We start from the raw sequence: 18,290 nt of genomic DNA, 5'->3' as shown, positions 1-18,290 counted from the left end.
ATATATATATATATATATATATGTGCATGTATGTATGTATGTGATGCATGAATGTATGTATGTTATGTATGTGTGTATGCATGTATCTATATATGTATATGTTTTTATATGCATATATATGTATATATATATACGTATGCATATGTATACATAAACATATATATATATATATATATATATATATATATCTGCGTATTGGTGTGTATATTATTGTTTCTGCTATGTGTGTGTATGTGCAGAGATAGACTGGTTTGAAAAGAATCAAGAGCCGGGGCTGCGAAGTCGTCTAGAAAATATATTATCTGCTCCTTTTGATAAAATATCATACACGGATGCGGTGTCTCTACTTCAGAAAGAAGAAGCTGAAGGTCGTGTAACATTTTCAGAAAAAGTGCAATGGGGTATGGATTTGGGTAGTGAGCACGAGAGACATTTGACAGAACAAGTAGCAAAGAAACCCGTTATTGTATATGATTATCCTAAAGATATAAAGGCATTTTATATGAAGTTAAATGCAGACGGAAGGACAGTAAGAGCAATGGATGTATTAGTGCCCAAGATAGGAGAGTTAATTGGAGGGAGTCAAAGAGAAGAAGATCTCAGTAAACTTGATAGCATGATTAGAGAAAAGAATCTTAACTTAGATAACTATTGGTGGTATAGAGAGCTTCGTCAATACGGTACAGTACCGCATGCAGGGTTTGGGTTAGGCTTTGAACGTCTTATTATGCTTCTAACAGGGATTGAAAATATCAGAGATACAATTCCTTATCCTCGTTACCCCGGCCACGCTGAATTCTAAGCAAGAAGAGGGCTTTACAGTTGTGCTGCATGCATTTAATCATCATCATTATATTAAAGAAATCTATTTTAAAATATATAAAAAAAAAGAAGAGAGGGCGTCTGCGAAATGTACTGCAGACACAATGGGGAAGTAACACCCTATTATATAAATATAAAGAAATATAAATGTATATAGTATATATATAGTTATATATATAGTTTATATATATATGTATGTATGTATATATGCATATAAATATATACTCCGGTATATATATAATATATTATTTATATTTTGGTTTTAATACTTTGTGCTCAAGACAGAACGGCGAGGCTCCTCGTAAAAGAGTTGCAGCTCCTCGGGTTAGTCGTTTGTGAGATCTTTCTTAGCGGCTTTTCTGTCTTTTGTTTATTTAACATCAGCCAAACCAAAACAATTCAAGTTGTCTACCTATATACCTCTTCCTGCACTCAGCGCTTCTCCCCGAGCAGACAGCCTATAGACACTCTTGCTGCTTATATATATACATATATACATATATGTATATATATATATATATATGTAGATGTATATAGACATATATTAGGTATGTAGTTATATATATATATATATATATATATAGTATGTAGATATGTATACATATATAGTTGTATTGGCCCAAGTATATAAATATATATATATATATATGTATGCATATATATATATATAGATATATAGATATATATATATATATGTTTGTTTGTGGAGTATGTTTATTCACCGCGGATGCGTATGTATCGATTGCCCTGTCTATCGATGCATATTGAACTCTATCTGCATTATGTATGTATATACTATGTAATATTTATATGAAATATATATATATATATATATATTTATATATTTATGTTATACATTTTATTATATTATATGCGCATATATATAATATATATACAACATATGTGGCTTACGAGTTTTTGTTTGTTTACCTGTGAAGATGTTGTGAAGAGGTCTCCACATTAGAGATGTTTTGCATTAAGACTTTGAATTCTTCTTTATTTTACTGCTTTGATAAATAGAAGTGCTCATTGGTCTTTAGCTAAAAGCAAACAAATGCAGCAAAAGCTGAGCTGTATAGGCAGATGTCTAATGCAGTTTTCTTGCAAATGCATTTGAAAGGTTAAATCAAATACGCTGATGTAAAATATATATGCTGGTTTCTCTTGTATCTACTGGGGAGGTGAGGAGGGCTTGTCTGAGTTTAGAGAGGCTTCGAGAGAGGCTTCGTCAAGGTATGTTGGGGTGTACGTACACCTCAGCGTTCGCATCAACGGGTAGAAGAACCGCTTCTATTAGGCCTGGAGGCTGTGCATGCATTTACAGCCCTTAACTAAAACAAAAAGATATTTTATTTTGTTTAGTATATTTTGAATAAATAAATAAATAGGTGTATTAGAACGAAGGATTGGTTGAGTCATATACAACTAATTTTTTTGTTTTTGGCTTCATTATTTAAATGAATGCTACGGTAAAGAAAAAGTATATATGAAGAGCTTCTGATGCATGCATAGACGAAGATAAACTTTATTGCATATGTTCTTCTTCTGTCTGCCCCCTCTCTTCTTTGTTCGTTTCCGCTTCTTCTCTTTACTTCCTTTTGCTTTGAACAGCGCAAGACAATAGATAAGAGATTGATGTTGTACTTCTTCTCGCGTTTTGTTCGTGAGAGGGCCTGGAGGAGAAGACTGCAATGCATGCAGAATGGGGCTGCACCTGTGTTTGTCTTTTGTTTCAATATAGGAAAAGGACCCCGTCGATCGGGGTTTGCGGGCTAGGGTTTAGGGTTTGGGGAATTAGGGTTTAGGGTTTAGGGTTTAGGGTTTAGGGTTTAGGGTTTAGGGTTTAGGCGTTAGAATGCGGAGATTTCGCCTTCTGCTTTTTATGCATTTTGTTTTTCTTTTCTGTACACAAAAAACAACAACTAGGAGGCCTGTCGTTACATCCTGAAGGCAGATCTATATATATATTATATATATGTATATACAAATATGTATACACATATATGTATATGTATATTGCCTCACTGCAATTGGAGTTAAGCGCGAAGCACAAGCCCGGGAAGAAATTCATTAAAATCAAACAAACAAATACTGAAAAATTCAACAAGGCTGCAGTGGCTGTAGGCGCAGCGGTATAGCGAGGGCTGCGGTGGATTTGTTTGTTCGCAAATAACTCAGAAAAAGAAGATTTTAATAGTATATTAAATTAATACAATTAAATTTTATTCAATTTTTTAATTTAATCAAGAAGATATCTTTTCTGAAGTACGTTTGGGGGGTATGGATTGAAGGCTCGCGAGGGCAGTCAATGGCTGTAAGGCCGCTGAGGCGTATAGTCTTGAGTTAGTTTTGTATGGTGAGAAAAAGAAATAAAAATAACAATTAAATATGCTTTATTTGAGCACAAAAAAGGGGAAAATATGCTTAAAATATACAATGAAGAAAAACAAAGAAAGCTGCATCGGCTGTACAGACAGCTGAAGGTTTGAAGTGCTGCCGACTTAGACAGCGAAGGCAGCAGTTGCTGCGGCTGTAGGCTGTATATCTTCTTTGTTTGTATTTTTATCTGTGTTTATTTGCTTTATTTCTACTGTTTTATTCTTTTAACTTCTTTATTTCAATGATTTAAAGCCTTAAAATGATGAATATGGTGCCTTTACCCCGCCGGGGTGTTGCTTGGCTGCCCCTGGTGATTCTCGTTAGTTGTCTATATTTAGCTTTTTCTGTTTCTTTTCTTCCTTCTTTTGCCTCTGCACTTCGAACAAACAATAAGCCTACAGATTCCACTGGTAAGCCGCAGCTGTGCTTCCTGCTGCTGCTGCTGCAACGGCAGAAGGCTGCTCCTGCTGCTGCTGCTGCTGCTGTTGCAGCGAGCCATGGGAGGCGTGCAGCAGCAACTCAGGCATCAGAAGCTTCTTCCTTTTGTGTCCGGCGCTTCTAGACAGGATTATGAATATATGTGATGGGGTTTGTGCTTTGGGGTCTAGGGTTTAGGGTCTAGGGCTTAGGGTTTAGGGTTTAGGGTTTAGGGTTTGTGCTTGGTTCTTACAGTGGAAAGTTCAGTAGCCTTTACAAACGAAGAGCCTGAGGATAAAGAATATGAAAAGGATGTCCCGATAAAGCCGCATGCATTCGGTGCAGAGGGAGCAACTGCAGCAGGTATACCTTCCTGTGATTATTCGTTTGGCTGTCTGCTGCTACTCTTGCTGCTGTTGCTGCTCCTGCTGCTGCTGCTGTTGGTGCCTTTGTTGCTGCTCCTATTCATGGCGCAGACATCGTCTATGGTGCTGCTGCTGCTGCTGCTGCTGCTGCTGCTGCTACCTTACAGTTTTTTTTTGCTGCTGCTGGTGTTGTTGCTGTGGTAGCCTGCGCTGTCTCCTGCTTGCTGCTGCGTTTGCTATGCTTTTAAGAGTATGTTTTTTTGTTTGTTTTGAATTGAATACAGAAGGCGAGTATAGTGCTTCTGAAAGGGAGCAGGGAGAGCCGGAGGAAGCAGAAACATCAAGGCAGGAGACACCGCAGCAACCAGGAGAAGCAGCAGCAGCAGCAGAGTCTGCTTCTGAAGCTGCAGCAGCAACAGCAGCGGAATCTGCTGCAGAGTCAAAGGCAGAGGGGCCCCCTTCCGGTGCTTCTACTTCTGAGCAGCAGCAGAAGCAGCAGCAGCAACAGCAGCAGCCTGGAGGAGCAGGGGCCCCCTCAGGGGCCCCTGCTGCTGCTGCAGGTGCTGAGGGGGTTCATAGTCATTTAAAAGAAGTGTCAGTAGTAAAAAAAGAAGAATTAATGACGCCTATTATGAAAGAGCATATAGAGGCTGAGGGGCCCTCGCGAGGCTTAGGGAGAGACGCAATAAATGAAAGACTGGCAGCGCTGGGGGCCCCCTTCAAAGTAGGCAAGAGTCATTTTACTGTTGAATTCGACGGGTGAGACAAACAAAAACAAACAAACAAACAAACAAACAATTATATTGAAGTAAATAATACTTACTGAAAGAAGCTGAATCTACAGAAACAGATATTACCCAAGCAGAAACAAAGAGACAGAGACAGGCATAACATATATATATATATATATATATATATATATGCACATATATATATACTCTATATAATATATATAATATATATAATATACGCATATATATTATATAATATATATATATACATGAGACAGAAGAAGGCTTTAATAGATTACCTCAGAGACAATAAGCAGAAAAGAGACAAAATGGAGACAGACGAAAAAATAATTTTTTGTCTGCTTACCTCTGCATTGTCTCCTTTTATGTTTTTGTCTTTGTTTGTTTTGTTTAATGTATCACTCAGTTGTAGTCTTGTTGAATAAATGTGTACATTGCCTTTCTGCATTTCCATATATATATATATATATTTTTATTTATTTATTTATTTATTTGTATTTGTTTTGTTTGTTTGTTTTGTTTGTTAGGGGTTTGCGTTTATCTTCATCAGATTTTGAGCGATTGGCGTCTTCGCCTTCGGGTATATTATATCGGGGTGTCTCTGAAGAGCCTAGCGTTTTAAGCGAAAAAGATATATTTCTTGCTGTTGACTTAGACGACCCTTCTTTAGGAACAGATGTTCGTCTAATTCAGCTTACAGTAAAACCCCGAGCCTGCTCTGTAAAGGCAGAAAACGCATGCAAAATTCAGTGGCTCATCAGACAGCCTTCGCCTGGTAAGCGTTTCTTCGTGCTCAATCAACTAATGCAAATATACCCCAACAGATAGCTACCTCGGTATACAAATGACTAGCTAGCTAGCTAGCTAGCTAATTCGATATACCGATAGCTAGCTGGGGGGACATATGGCTATGTGGGTGCACAGTTTGCTAGCTGGGTCTACTTATGGCTAGTTGGGCAAACGGACAGCTAGTTGGGCATATACAGATAGCTAGCTAGCTGGCTGATGATCTAGCTAGCTAGCTACGTGCATAGTCAGCTGGGTAGTATTTAGCTAGCTGTCTGGTCTATCGCTAGCCAGCTAGCTGTGTATATAGCTAGCTAGCTGGGTGTATAGCTAGCCAGCTAGCTGGCTACAGTGAGGGCTCTCTCTCTAAGCTGTCTTAGGCCGCTCGATAGAAGGAAAGGGGAGGGAGAAGGCGAGAAAAAAACAAAGAGAGATAGAGAGAGAGTGGCTTTAAGTGCATCATGATGTCTTCTTGAGTGCTCTCCTATACACAGATTATAAAGAAATGCAACTACAGTTGTTGTTGTTGTTAAGACAGAGAATTACGTTTCGCTGAAGTGTGGGGTGTGGGGTGTATGTACAGCGGCGCTGCCCCACAGGATTTTGCTTCTAGGTTTTTCGTCGCCAACTGGCAGTCCATTTGAATTCGATGAGTTATTAAAGTCAATTCAAAAGAAGCCGATGGACTTAGACTTGAGACGTGAGTGCAGTAGCAGCAGCTACACCAAACAAGCAGCAGCAGCAGCAGCAGCAGCAGCGAAAGCAGCAGCAGCAGACACGAACAAGAAAGCAAACACCATTCATAGAGACTGCCCGCCTGCAGCTTTGCTGCTGAGGACGGGGGTGTGGTGCTGATCGCTCTCTGCTATTGTTATTCTTTTTTTAATATTATTATTATTTTCATTATTATTTTTATCATTATTATTTACTATTGTTATTTATTATTATTATTATTATTATTATTATTATTATTATTATTATTATTATTATTATTATTATTATTATTTTGCTGTCTCCTTTGTTATATCCTGAGGTGTCTCCTTTCTTTGTTTCTTTCTTAGGCATTTCTCTCTCTCGCTTTTTTGAAACCCACGCTAAATTTTTTAACGACGAAAGCGGCAACTTCGCTGCAGCTCCCTCTTGGCATGACTTCGCTGTAAGTCAATGCGCTGGGGTGTATGTGCACCTCATCGAGTGTATGAATGCACACTTCATCGAGTGTATGTAGACCTAATCTAGTGTCTGTACACCTCATCGAGTGTATGAATGTGTCATCGACTTTATGTACACCTTAACTACTGTATTTACACTCAGTCGACTGTATGTACACCTCAGCGAGTGTATGTACACCTCAATTACTGCCTGTACACCCCTTCAACTATCTTCCGCTGCGCAGCAGACCTAGGGGAGCTCTCATAGGAGCTCCCCGTTTGCTGGCTGCCCCGGGTCTGTATGGTGCAGCTAGCAGCTAGCTCGGTGCTAGCTAGCTGCTAGCTAGGGGATGTGTGTTGTGTTGAGTTGTTTGTGGGGTGTCTTAGTAGTGTGGGGAGAACAGTAGATCTGCATGCAGTTGCCTGCATTCTGTGTGTGCGTTGCGCAGCTAGTCAGCCACGCCCCAGGCGAAGGAAATGAACCTCAGCTGGGGGCCCCTCTGTTGGAGTTACCAGCAAATGCTACAGAAGAACAAAAGGCAGCAGCAATAAGAATAAGCAGAGAAAGCAATGAAGAAATCGATGGTATATCTACACCTGAACACGGAGGCGAATCTCCTGGTGCAGGGGGCAAAGTTGGGGCTTCGACTATTTTCAAGTATGTCCTCGCGAGTCTCCTTCTCATTGGGCTGATTGTAGGTGTAGCTGTTACCGTCTGCCCCTGCGCAAAAGCCAGCTAGCTAGCTAAATAACTAGCTAGCTAGCTGCCTGCTTAAGCAGATAGCTAGATGGATAGCTACCTGTATAACCTAGCGAACTAGCTGTCGAAAAAGATATAGCTAGCTAATTACTCTTGAAGCTGGCTGGCTGTCTAGCTAGCTAGCTGACTAATTGCGCAGCGTCACACCACTCTCACAAATTCTTTAGTCGCGCCGCTAGCCAGCAGGCCCCGAGGTTGTTGTAGGGAATGCTGCTGGCTAGCTGGCTTCAATGCAGCAGCTAACCAGCAGCGCGCCTGCGCAGCTAGCTGAGTGAAATTGCTTTTAAAGTGCATCTGCAAGTCCCAAGTTTTAAAGGCCAACGAAATTTTTATTAGCCGCAGTACAAAGACAGGCGTCTACCCACACGAGGTGGCGAGACACCCGAGACGGCTCTCTATCTAGACAGAGGCCGTCATGTGTATATATATATATATATATCAAGCAAACATCACATATTTTATTAAGGGGCTCCCCCTATGAGAGGGCCCCCATTACATGGGCGCGTGAGCCCTAATAAGGCGTTTCGGTCAAACCAGGCCTACAGCTCCTTTGGCTAGCAGTTCTCCCCCTCGCTAGCTAGCTAGCTAGCTAGCCAGCTCGCCAGCGAGCGAGGGAACGAAAGCCTTCAACACATTTTCGTCGGCGGCCTCTCTTGTGTGTAGTTGGGGAGGCCCCACAAGTCATAACAAGCTCCTGGCTAGCTATTCGCAGCCAGCTAGCTTGCCCATAGGATCATCAGCTAGCTGTTCGTTATACAAGACCCACCCCGCCTTCTTGCTGAGCGTCTGTACACCCGGACGTTGATAACAGCCAGCTTGCGAAGGCGACGCGGTATAGCTCGCCTTTAGTACGTCAAGCGAGCCCACTAGCTAGCTAGCTGCAGCCAGCAGCTGTAGGTCTAGCTAGGGGCGAGCTAGCTATAGCTAGCTGGGCGAGCTAGCCAGGTAGCCAGCTAGCCAGCCCAGCGAAGTGCTGCATCTCATTTTGAAGAAGCAGCAGGTGCATGCTGCCTTCGACCAGACAGCGCGCAGTACTATGTAACAAGCATGGAAGGGAGCGGCGCCTAGGGCAGGCCGTTCTCCCGAAGCAGCAGCATTTGCCGTTGCTTCACAACTTAGCAGCAGCAGCTGCAGCAGCACAAACTGCAGCAGCAGCAGCAACTGCAGTACTACCAACTGCATCAGTAGCAACTGCAGCAGCAGCAGCAACTGCAGTAGCACCAACTGCAGCAGCAGCAACTGCTCAAAAGACAGCACAAGAACAATAGGAGGACCTCACAGGCGGCCGAAGGAGACAAAAGATGCAGCCCCCGCAGACCCGCTGCTGCTGGGGGCCCCCCCTCCTTTCTTTCGGGCCTGGAATATCAGATCTCCCAAAACATCACTAGGGGGCACTCCGCCTGCAGCAAACAGCAGCAGCAGCAGCAGCAGAAAAAGAAAAGGAAACATATGTAAACACCTTCGCTGCTGCTACTTACTCTTGCTTTGCTGCGGTAGCCCGCAAAAGGCGCCGCTAATGCTTAGGAGACGAGAGCAGCGGAAGCAGCAGCAGCAGCAGCAGCAACAGCAGAAATAATGCAAGAGACACCCCTTACCTCCAGTTTCCTGCGCTGCAGCAGCTTCATTTAAAGGAGAGGGGCTCCCCACCTTGTTGGGGGCCCCCCCTGCTTTCTTCATTGGGACTTCTTCTAGCACAAGCGACAGCTCTTCTGATGTACAAGGCCGCTGCAGCTTTGCTGCTGCTGCAGCCTCCAGCAGCTTGAGAGGATCCTTCTGCTCTCCTCCCTCCTGTTTCTTCTGTTTCTCCTGTTGCTGCCACTGCTGCTGCTTCTGCTGCTGCTGCTGCTGCGGCTGCTTCGTCTCCTCAGCAACCGGGGCTCCCTGGCCCAGTTGCTGCAGCAAATCGAGAGGAAGCAAGGCCGCCCTCTGCAGCTTCTGCTGCTTCTGCTGCAGCAGATCCTCCTCCCCTCCTTCCTGGCAGCCTCCTCGTGTGTCGCTAGTAGTAGGCGTTACAGGCGGAGCAGGCGCAAGCACTGCCCAGGGGCCCCCTCCACGTGAAGCCCCTTTGGGGCCCCAGGGGCCCCCAGAGGGCCACCCACCATCTCTAGATGATGGGCCCCCCTGAGGTACCCCCATGCTGAGCAGCGATTGCAAGATATCTGTATTCAAACCCAAATCTATCAGCCCCCCGTTGTTTGTCTTCGCGCCGTTACGCGTTAAAGGCGGAGTTTGTTTGGTGCTACTGCTACTGCTGCTGCTGCAAATGCTGCTGCTGCTGCTGATGCTGCTGCTGCTGCTGATGCTGCCAGCAGCAGCAGCAGCAGCAGCGGCGGGAGGGCAGCTAATCAGCTCTCTGGGCAAGCTTGCTAAGGCCTTCGGCCGTTTCTGAGACAATAGGGTCCTCGCCACCTCCTCTGCTTGGCTAGGATAGGGGCCCCCATGGGGGCCCCCCCCTGCTGCGAGGCCCCCAGCCCATAGGGCGTCCAACCCCTCACGTGAGCACTGATCAGGGCTTGCTGGGCTCTTTGCACTCACTGAAGAGCAGGAAGGAGTAAGTGTAGATGTAGGGGAGGGGCCTGAGATATCTTCTACAGAGCAAGAAGCGGGGGCCCCCCTTTGTGGGGGCCCCTGGAGGCCCCAGAGGCCCTGGGAACGGAGAAGTTTGCCGTTCGCAGGGGCCCCATCTAATGCAGCAGTTATCAAGCTGTCTTCACCAAATGCATTTTCAACAGGGTGTACGAAATGCTGCTGTATGGCTGCTGCGGTCCGCTGCAGCAGCGGGGTCTTAGGCAGCAGCAACCGTTGCTGCTGTTCGCGTTCTTGAAACTCATGCTGCTGCGGCAACTGCTGCTGCTGCGGGGGCAGCTGCTGCTGCTGCTGCTGCTGGCGCTGCTGGAGCGTCGGCTGCTGGTGACGGTTGTCTGAGCACAAGAGACAACGCAAGCACCGCCCACACACCCCGTCCTCCATATAAAGAAATATATATATATATATATATTTCTTTATCTGTCTCTACCTCCCCCTCTCTCTAACTGCATTTGAGTGCATTCCACTGCACGTGTAGCCAACCGCCCGCATGCAAGTACACACATACATACATATATATTCGTTAAGTGTATATATAAGTATACATATACATATACATATTCATATACATATACATATACATTTATATATACATATATATATATATATATATTTGTGTTGTTGTTTCTGCGTGTGTCTTTATGTGCACTGCATTGTGTGTATTCGTCTGCGTTTATTTCTGCACAGCAACGGCGTAGATATATTAATATTTGAATAGAGTATGATTTGTATTAATAGAGAAGTTAATGAATAGAAGGGGAAGTATTAGATTACTATCGGTTCTTTTGCGTGCATAAGCAGGCAGCTGCGCTGTATCTTCAGGTAGATCTGCTAAAGCCAATCGGCTACGGTTTGTCCTCTCAGCAACTGTTCTTCCTGTTGCTTCCCAGCGAGCTACGAAAGCCCCAGTCAACAGCTTCGCCCCCTCTCTTCCAAAACGAGAGCACGATAATGTCTTCAAACGCATTGAACCCTTGTAACGATAACGCACCCGAAATTCCTGTACACACATATATGCATTTATATATATATATATATATATATATATATAAATGCATGTATTTGCATGCATGCATGCAAATGCACACAGAAGCATGCAGACATATTCATAAAAACAGTCGCAAAAACACAATGCTTGCAGATATGCATACAGAAATGCATGCACCACATGCATGCATGCATGCATGCAGAAATGCATGCAGAAATGCATGCACCACATGCATGCATGCATGCATGCAGAAATGCATGCACCACATGCATGCATGCATTTCTGCATGCATGCATGGATAATGCGCGTCGTACTTGATTGTGGGGATGGAAGTGGGGATGCCACAGAGCGTCTGCTGCTGCTGCATTGACTCTGCGTTCCTTCTTTCGTTTCTTTTGTCGCCTTTCTTCGCTGTCGCTCTCGCTGCTGCTACCGAAAGCCAAAGCTGTCTCGGTGTGCTGCGGCAGCACCGGGCCCCTGTAGACATTTTCAAGAAAAGTGCGGATAGGCAGCGGCTTGTATTGCTGCTGCAGGGTTACTGCAGGTGCTGCCGGTGTTGCTGCTGCTGCTGCTGCTGCTGCTGTTGCGGCTGCTGCTGCGGACGTTGCCGCAGACACAGGCGGACTGGGGGATTCAAAATCTTCAGGCAATTGAGGCAGCCCCTGCTGCTGTCGCTGCTGCTGCTGCTGCTGCTGCTGCTGTCGCTTTTCTGGAAATTCAAACTCATTAGTCAATAATCTCAGCTCGTGATGGTGCTGCTCTTGCGGCTGCTGTGGTAGGCTCTGCTGCTCTTGCTCCTGTAGCTGCTGAAGCTGCTGTAGCTGCTGCAGCTGCTGCTTTGCCATTGCCTCCACTGCAGCAAACACAGCGTCCACTTCCCCTGGGGTCAAAGGAGAATTTTGGGCCTGCTGCTGCTGCTGCTGCTGCTGCTGCTGCAGCGTCAGAGCAGTAGACAGTACATCCACTAGTTGTAGCAGCAGCTGTCTGTTGCTGCTACTCTGCGGTGCATTTGCAGCGGCAAGCACTGCATCAACAAGCACAGAGAATCTTGACAGAGGCTGTCGCTGCTGCTGCTGCTGCTGCTGAACTGCGGGAGCCGGCCGGGCGTCGGGCAGTGCTGCAACCTCCTTAGCGAGCAGCAGAAGCTGCTGCTGTTGCTGCGGGTCCTACAGACAAATGCAAACAAACAACAGCACTGCACAAAACCCTTCTATGCCGGGGGCCCACCAACAGACAACAACACAGAAGATATCTTGTTGCTCCGGCTCACACATTGCTGCTGCTGCTGCTGTTTCTGCTGCTGTTGTTGCTGATATTGCTGCTGCTGTTGCTACTGCCTCACCATCGTTTTCTTCAGCCAACTGTAAGGCGTCACCTGGGCCGCCTACTAGAGGAGGGGCTGGCGTTTCGGTTGCTGCGGATACAGAAGAACAGAAGAAGCAGTGGGGGCTAGCAAAACACAAGACCCTTGCAAAGATTATGTTCTTAAAAGCCTAGGCAGAGGTAAGAAAGCCACCGAAGATACGCAGGGGCCCCGATACAGCATTTGCTGCAGCAGCAAGAGCAACACTGAGGAGATGCTGGGAGAGAGAGGCAGAGAGAGGGGAGGTGGAGGGGAAAGGAGGCCCACACATAATGACAGGCCACGGAAGAATTAAGAAAAAAGAGAGATGAATTTTTCTGAATGTCGCGCATATACAGTGCAGTGAGGGAGTGCTAGGAAGACGCCGCGTACCTGTCGATACACCCGAGCAGGTGGGGGGAGCCGCCTCTGATCCTCTTCAAGCCAACCTCCGCCGAACCCACACGCAAAAATACAATGCGTTTAATGCTGCACCTTATACAGTGGAAAGAGGAGGGCTATGAGGAGGCGGGAACGCCTACAGCAAACAGAGAGGAGGGCTAGACCGGGGGGCGCCCTCGCAGCAGACGCACTGCTTCGGGTAGCAGGGGGGACCTTCTGTGCAGGAAAACACGAGAAATAACTTAAATCTACAAACCCCAAACCCTAAACCACAGACCCCCATAAAGGGGAACAAATCCATTCGAAGACAGGAGACGGAGGGCCCGCGTTCTCCTGTGCGTTCCCTCTCAACTCTCCTTGTTCTTTCTTTGCCCTCTAGCCACCCTAAATGCACTTAACTCGAAATGCAAAACCCTAGCAGGATGCCTTTTGAATGAAGAGCACAGAAAATAAGGCCGCAAAAGACCGTAAAACCACGCAGAGGGAAGCGGCATTCAATGGCTACCCCAGCACTGGGTCCCAGTGCGAGGGGTGTGCATACGCCCCGACACTGCGCGATAAAGAAGACACTCTAGCTGCCTTGGTAAAACGCACAAAAACAACTTGTCTTCTTCATGAATAATTGATTTTCAGAGTTTTAAACCGCAGCTGTGGGGCTCCCGCTGCCGGTCACCCGCCCGTCTACCTCACAGACACTCGGGCGTAGGCAGCAACAACATCTCTTGCCTCGGCCCCCAACTTTTCAATTAAAAAAAGAGGTAAATTGCATTAAAGCAGCGAATTACTCAGCGCCACTCGCGCCAGTCTTCACCAACCCCCTCCAGCGGCCACACCCCCACCAAGGGGACTTCGTTCACGGTGCTACAAAACAAACAAATCGCTCCATACAACTGCATCTGCCCATTGCATCTTCAGGCATTCTGTTGCTGATATGCATATAAACGAGTACGAGCCCCAATACACGACATTTCCTAGTTAGGGGAGGGAAGTGATGTCAAATACTCTCCACAAACGGAACGGGGTATGCACGGAGTTGCACTTCAACAGAACACGCCAGCAGCTACAGCATGAGATGCATGCATTTACTTGCAGAACCCTCGCTGTGCATCAGGATACAAGTGCAATCACTTTCCGAGTAGTTCACCGGAATACGCGAGTGGGCGTAAATCGTAGGATGGGGGCTCTGTGTAGCGTTGCGACGCTCGCCGATCTTAACAAAGGACAGTTGTTGTTGCATGGTGTGTCCCAAGTTGGCACATGAACACTTACTTGGCCTCAGTAGGTAGCCTGTACGCTGGAAGAAGCGCAACAATCCTCTGCAGTGTGCGCAGACAGCAGAAGAGTGTTTGGTTGTGCTTGCAACTAAAGGTCCCTTGCACAACTAGTTCCAAAGAGGCGCGTTGCAACACTTCCCAGGCCGCCCCTCTCGTCCAGCTACAGGCCCTTGGGCCGCTGTGCCCACACACTGACAGACTTCGATACGCTTTGGGTCCCCTTTCCCCAAAACGGTCATGTCCCTGGTTGTGCCGATGCGTCGTGGGAGGGGAAGAAGGTCGCGAAAGCAACCAGAAGCCGACAGCTGCAAAGGAAGAGAGAAAAGGTGAAGAAAAACAGGAGCTAGCGCATCTGCCAATGCTTGATTTTTTGCCGCTGTTCCCGAGCGGCATCTTGTAGGGGGGGTGCTGTAGACCCCTTCATGAACGGTGCTCTGACTCGTTCGCCTTGATTGAGGGCCACGCTCTAATGTAGTCATCCCAGCCTCATGGAACATATGCCATGAAAAGCCTCCGGCGCGCACCATCATTGAGCACGTGAAGCGGTGGTCCTGTATGCCCCCCAGGGGGGGCCCCGCTCCGAAAAATGGCAAAATGAAAGGTTTGATGCTTAGGCGCGGAATTATCCATAGGTAGAGGGAATGGCCATAGCAGGAACATCACTTGCGCCGGAGAGCACTTATCTGGTAGCGCCTCGCTGCAATTCGCACAATGATTGCCACCAAACGGTAAAAGCGACCCAAATTTTTGTTGCACCGAGCAGTATTACGCACGTTTTCGCCGCCTCTGGGTCGAAGCATGCAGACAACTGCTCCTGGGATATTGCCTCGCACAAGAATTTCTCAGAATCCCACTCGGGTCGTCGGCCTCCCAACCACTTAGCATAATATTCCCGTTTTCTGTGGCCTCTGCGCGTCGCCGCTCCCATGTCTCCTCATCTGTCTCCTCTAGCTCTTCGTATTCACAAGGATGTTGCTGCTATTTGGTAAGGAAAACTCGGGGAAGTTTTAGGGATTACCTACACCTTTGCAGCAAACCAGCGTTAATGGTGAGGTAACACCCGGAAATCCACTGCGTATGCAAGGATAGTCAATGAATAATCGAGCCACGCTCAGCGATATGGCTAGGGCCGAACATACGATGAAATGGAAATATTAACTGAGCCAATCCATAAAAAAGTAACTGTTATCACAGCTTCTAGCCGATGGACTACGAACGCCAATGGATAGTACCTCCAGATTCGTTTAAATATTCAATGACTTTGCAATAATGCAACAATAATGGTAGTTTTCCTCGGTTCCAGCTGCGGGCACTCCGGAAAACTGAGGACGTACTCTTCGACTAACGGGCATACTAGAGGTTAACGAAAGGCTAATCACTCCATTGTTATCTTGACCCCGCCAGGACACGCCAGATCATGGTAGTTCACTTTGCGCAATACGTCCGTACATCCGACGCGAAGCTGGGTGGTGTAAATGGCTGAGTTCACGGTTCGTTGTATCCCACAAAAAATGTATGGCGACGCTGTGGCTCTACTCGTGTCTTTCGCTGCAGAGCTGGTCAAGAACCGCTGCTGCGGAAGTGCATAAGGAGTAAGAAGAAAGTAATTTGGGAAGGGAACAAGAACTGTTCCAGGCAAGCGCACTTCCGGAACTATGTTTGACCGGTAGAGCGTGGCGACAGTGCATTGGCGACCGCTTTGGTGATTCCGTCGATATTGTGCTCTGTAGGCTACCATAGTCACCGAATAATTAATTCGTAATCAAAATCTTGAAAAGCACTCAATAAGTATGTCGTGAGTTGATGATTGGTGTGAATAGTGGTAGGCTTGTCGTAAAAGGAGCGTCGACATTTCTCCACCAGGTTACGTAAGGCGTCCTCCCAGGCTAGGCAGTTAGAAGTGGCGCTTCCTCTCTTTGCTATGCATTTCAACATTTCAACCAATTCCTTCCGTTCGCCCCTCCTCTGCCTCTCCGCTACCCTTGGGGCTGTTTCCTGCTTTCGTTGGTGCAGTCTACGGTGAGCCCCTGGTATAGAAGCTCCGACTCTCTCGTGGGACGTCGCTTCGTCAAGGTCTGATCCTTCTGATGCATGATAGTGCAACTGCCTGGTTTATGAAGGCAGTTGCACTATCTCCTGTTGGCGGGTCGAGGTGGCATGGCACCGCAACGCATTTCGAAGAGTTCCAATAGGCTGAATGTGCCCTGGAGAAGAGGTACCTTTCAACGTCTACCTCGAAATCATCATCAGCCATCAATGTCATGTTTCCCCCTCTAATGGGACATATGCCAGTATGTAGTTTTTGAAGGCGAAAATACACCTCCAGAGATGCTGGGAATTTCTCCGCTGCCCACGCACGGTGGCCCCTATCCTGTACAGGCGGTTGGCTTGGAGGACTCCTTCACGAATTGTTTTTGCTGCATTTTCGGTTTGGTGGGCTGCTTAGATGGCTGTTGAGCAACTCGATAGGGCGTCAAGCCGTTTGTTTCCTCCAGCCAAAAGGCAAATATTTGTCACTCTCATTTGTTAGACCGAATATTTGACAGAGATTTAGCAGAAATACATCCAGATATTCCCCATAATATTCCGTCTATTCTCTTCTATTCTCTAGAGAATCGTTTTCACCACTAAACGGTGCTCTTCGCTGTAACATTGGAGAGGGGAGCAGCCCGCACCTGCCTTTCTAACCGTGCGGGAATTGCAGTACTGGACACTTTTTCGCCGAAGACAACTGACCTATGACCCTATCTCCAAAGTAATGAGGAGACCAGCATGGGGTCCTACGAATTGTGCAAAGAGGCAGTGTTCCTTCTGCAATGAAGCACTGGCTGGTACAACTCCCTCCTCAAGTCGACCCCGTATACAAGCACATCCACGCCCATCTAAATACGCACATCAACACCATAGATAATTGATAAACACTTACCTGGCCTTCAGCGGCCAGTATACACAGAAACATCGATGAACACACCAGCCTCTGGCAGCCCTGCTATACAGCTAACATGGAAGGTGTCGTGTGCCGGAGAGCTACACCGTGCTATTGCCATGCATTCCAAGTTTTGCATGCAAATCACGAATTCGTCCACAAACGTAAGTCCTTTATCATAATCAGTTATTTGAAGCATCCTTATAACATAACGTTGGGTATACTACACCCTTTTTCACGCGATCTGAAGCAGCCTCAAGATGCTCCAGATCGCAAATAAGAAAAAATACCATATGAAGCTGGCTTTCAAGCTTAAGCTGCAGCAGCTTTGTGCCTCCCTTGGATTACCATACAGATGCATTAATAATTAATAATTATTATGACAAGCGAGTATTAAGGTACAACCTGTGAGACATATATAAACATCCATGAGCCCTGACTAGCTCAAGACTTATCATACACGCAATAGCCATTCTTGACTACGGCCAAACAGTCTATCATACTGTCGACCGCCATTTGAATACCAGCGTTAAACGGATTGTAAAGCCCAAGGATAGCAAGGCTAAGTTTTGTAGATTTCGTATTTAGTTTTGGAGCAGGCGTATAGGCAATTAACTACATTTACTGATGGGGCCCTGGTTGGTAGCTCCCGCGATTGTGCCTCAGCATCGAAAGTTCTCGGCGGCAGTTCACGAGTTGCCCTTATAGTTTAGCTTTTGAATATACTGCAACTGCCTTCACATAGCATAACCCTCCTTTAAGAGAATGACATCATAGATGAAGAGAGATAAACCCTGTACATCGTAAGGCCGCACAGAGTAGTTTGTAACTTCGGATCGTGGTGTAGCAAGCCAGTACGCATCCTGAGTCTGGCTTCCACCCCTGGTTGCAGGACCTGAATGGTCTCCGCATATGAAATGGATATATTAACCACGATATATGAGTAGAAGACTCACCTGCACAGAGATAGAGCATCAACTGGGGTCTGGTGCGCAAGCTGCACAGCCCGTCTGTTTCTTACCCAACAGACTAGCACGGACTGGAACCCTCTCCAAGACCCTTCAAGCAGTTTGCATGCTTTGCTGTTGCCCAAAATAATTTGTTGTTTTCAAATACTGCAAGTGCTGGTTAACTTGTAGTGCTACAGCGGGATGCTGCAACTGCAGGTAAAAGTCGGATAGTATGAACTCAATGGAGAGGTGAAGTAGCAAGCCTAGCCGCAGCACGGTACGAGATAGAGCACCCGCCAAAGCTACAAATTTCCACAACTCAACCATAAGAGTATTACTGATACCTGAATTAATTTGCTTCAGTTTTCTGCATGGGCGTGGGGTGAGCTC

At 46.5% G+C, this 18,290-nt stretch overlaps 3 protein-coding genes across 3 annotated transcripts; 2 read left to right on the top strand and 1 right to left on the bottom strand.

Annotated features, from left to right (window-relative positions):
- Positions 1 to 43: 43 nt before the first annotated feature.
- EAH_00045670 (asparaginyl-tRNA synthetase, putative) lies at positions 44 to 802 on the top strand (the record flags this gene model as incomplete). The annotated part of the gene is made up of 2 exons (XM_013391580.1): positions 44 to 53; positions 246 to 802. The coding sequence occupies 2 exons, from the start codon at positions 44 to 46 to the stop codon at positions 800 to 802; spliced, it is 567 nt and encodes a 188-aa protein (XP_013247034.1).
- A 2,328-nt stretch (positions 803 to 3,130) lies between these two features.
- EAH_00045660 (hypothetical protein, conserved) lies at positions 3,131 to 7,412 on the top strand (the record flags this gene model as incomplete). The annotated part of the gene is made up of 6 exons (XM_013391579.1): positions 3,131 to 3,164; positions 3,874 to 3,981; positions 4,268 to 4,742; positions 5,263 to 5,510; positions 6,105 to 6,364; positions 7,122 to 7,412. The coding sequence occupies 6 exons, from the start codon at positions 3,131 to 3,133 to the stop codon at positions 7,410 to 7,412; spliced, it is 1,416 nt and encodes a 471-aa protein (XP_013247033.1).
- A 1,295-nt stretch (positions 7,413 to 8,707) lies between these two features.
- On the bottom strand, positions 8,708 to 12,351 carry EAH_00045650 (hypothetical protein, conserved; the record flags this gene model as incomplete). The annotated part of the gene is made up of 5 exons (XM_013391578.1): positions 8,708 to 8,832; positions 9,028 to 10,353; positions 10,793 to 10,973; positions 11,321 to 12,172; positions 12,349 to 12,351. 5 exons carry the CDS (start codon positions 12,349 to 12,351, stop codon positions 8,708 to 8,710), a joined length of 2,487 nt encoding a protein of 828 aa, XP_013247032.1.
- Between the last annotated feature and the right edge of the window lie 5,939 nt (positions 12,352 to 18,290).

The sequence above is a fragment of the Eimeria acervulina genome, genomic scaffold (genome assembly GCF_000499425.1).
Source record: "Eimeria acervulina Houghton genomic scaffold, Eah_scaff657, whole genome shotgun sequence".
Taxonomy (NCBI): Eukaryota; Apicomplexa; class Conoidasida; order Eucoccidiorida; family Eimeriidae; genus Eimeria; species Eimeria acervulina.
The sequence above is the reverse complement of the archived record's forward strand: the minus strand, read 5'-3'. Positions and strand labels throughout refer to the sequence as shown.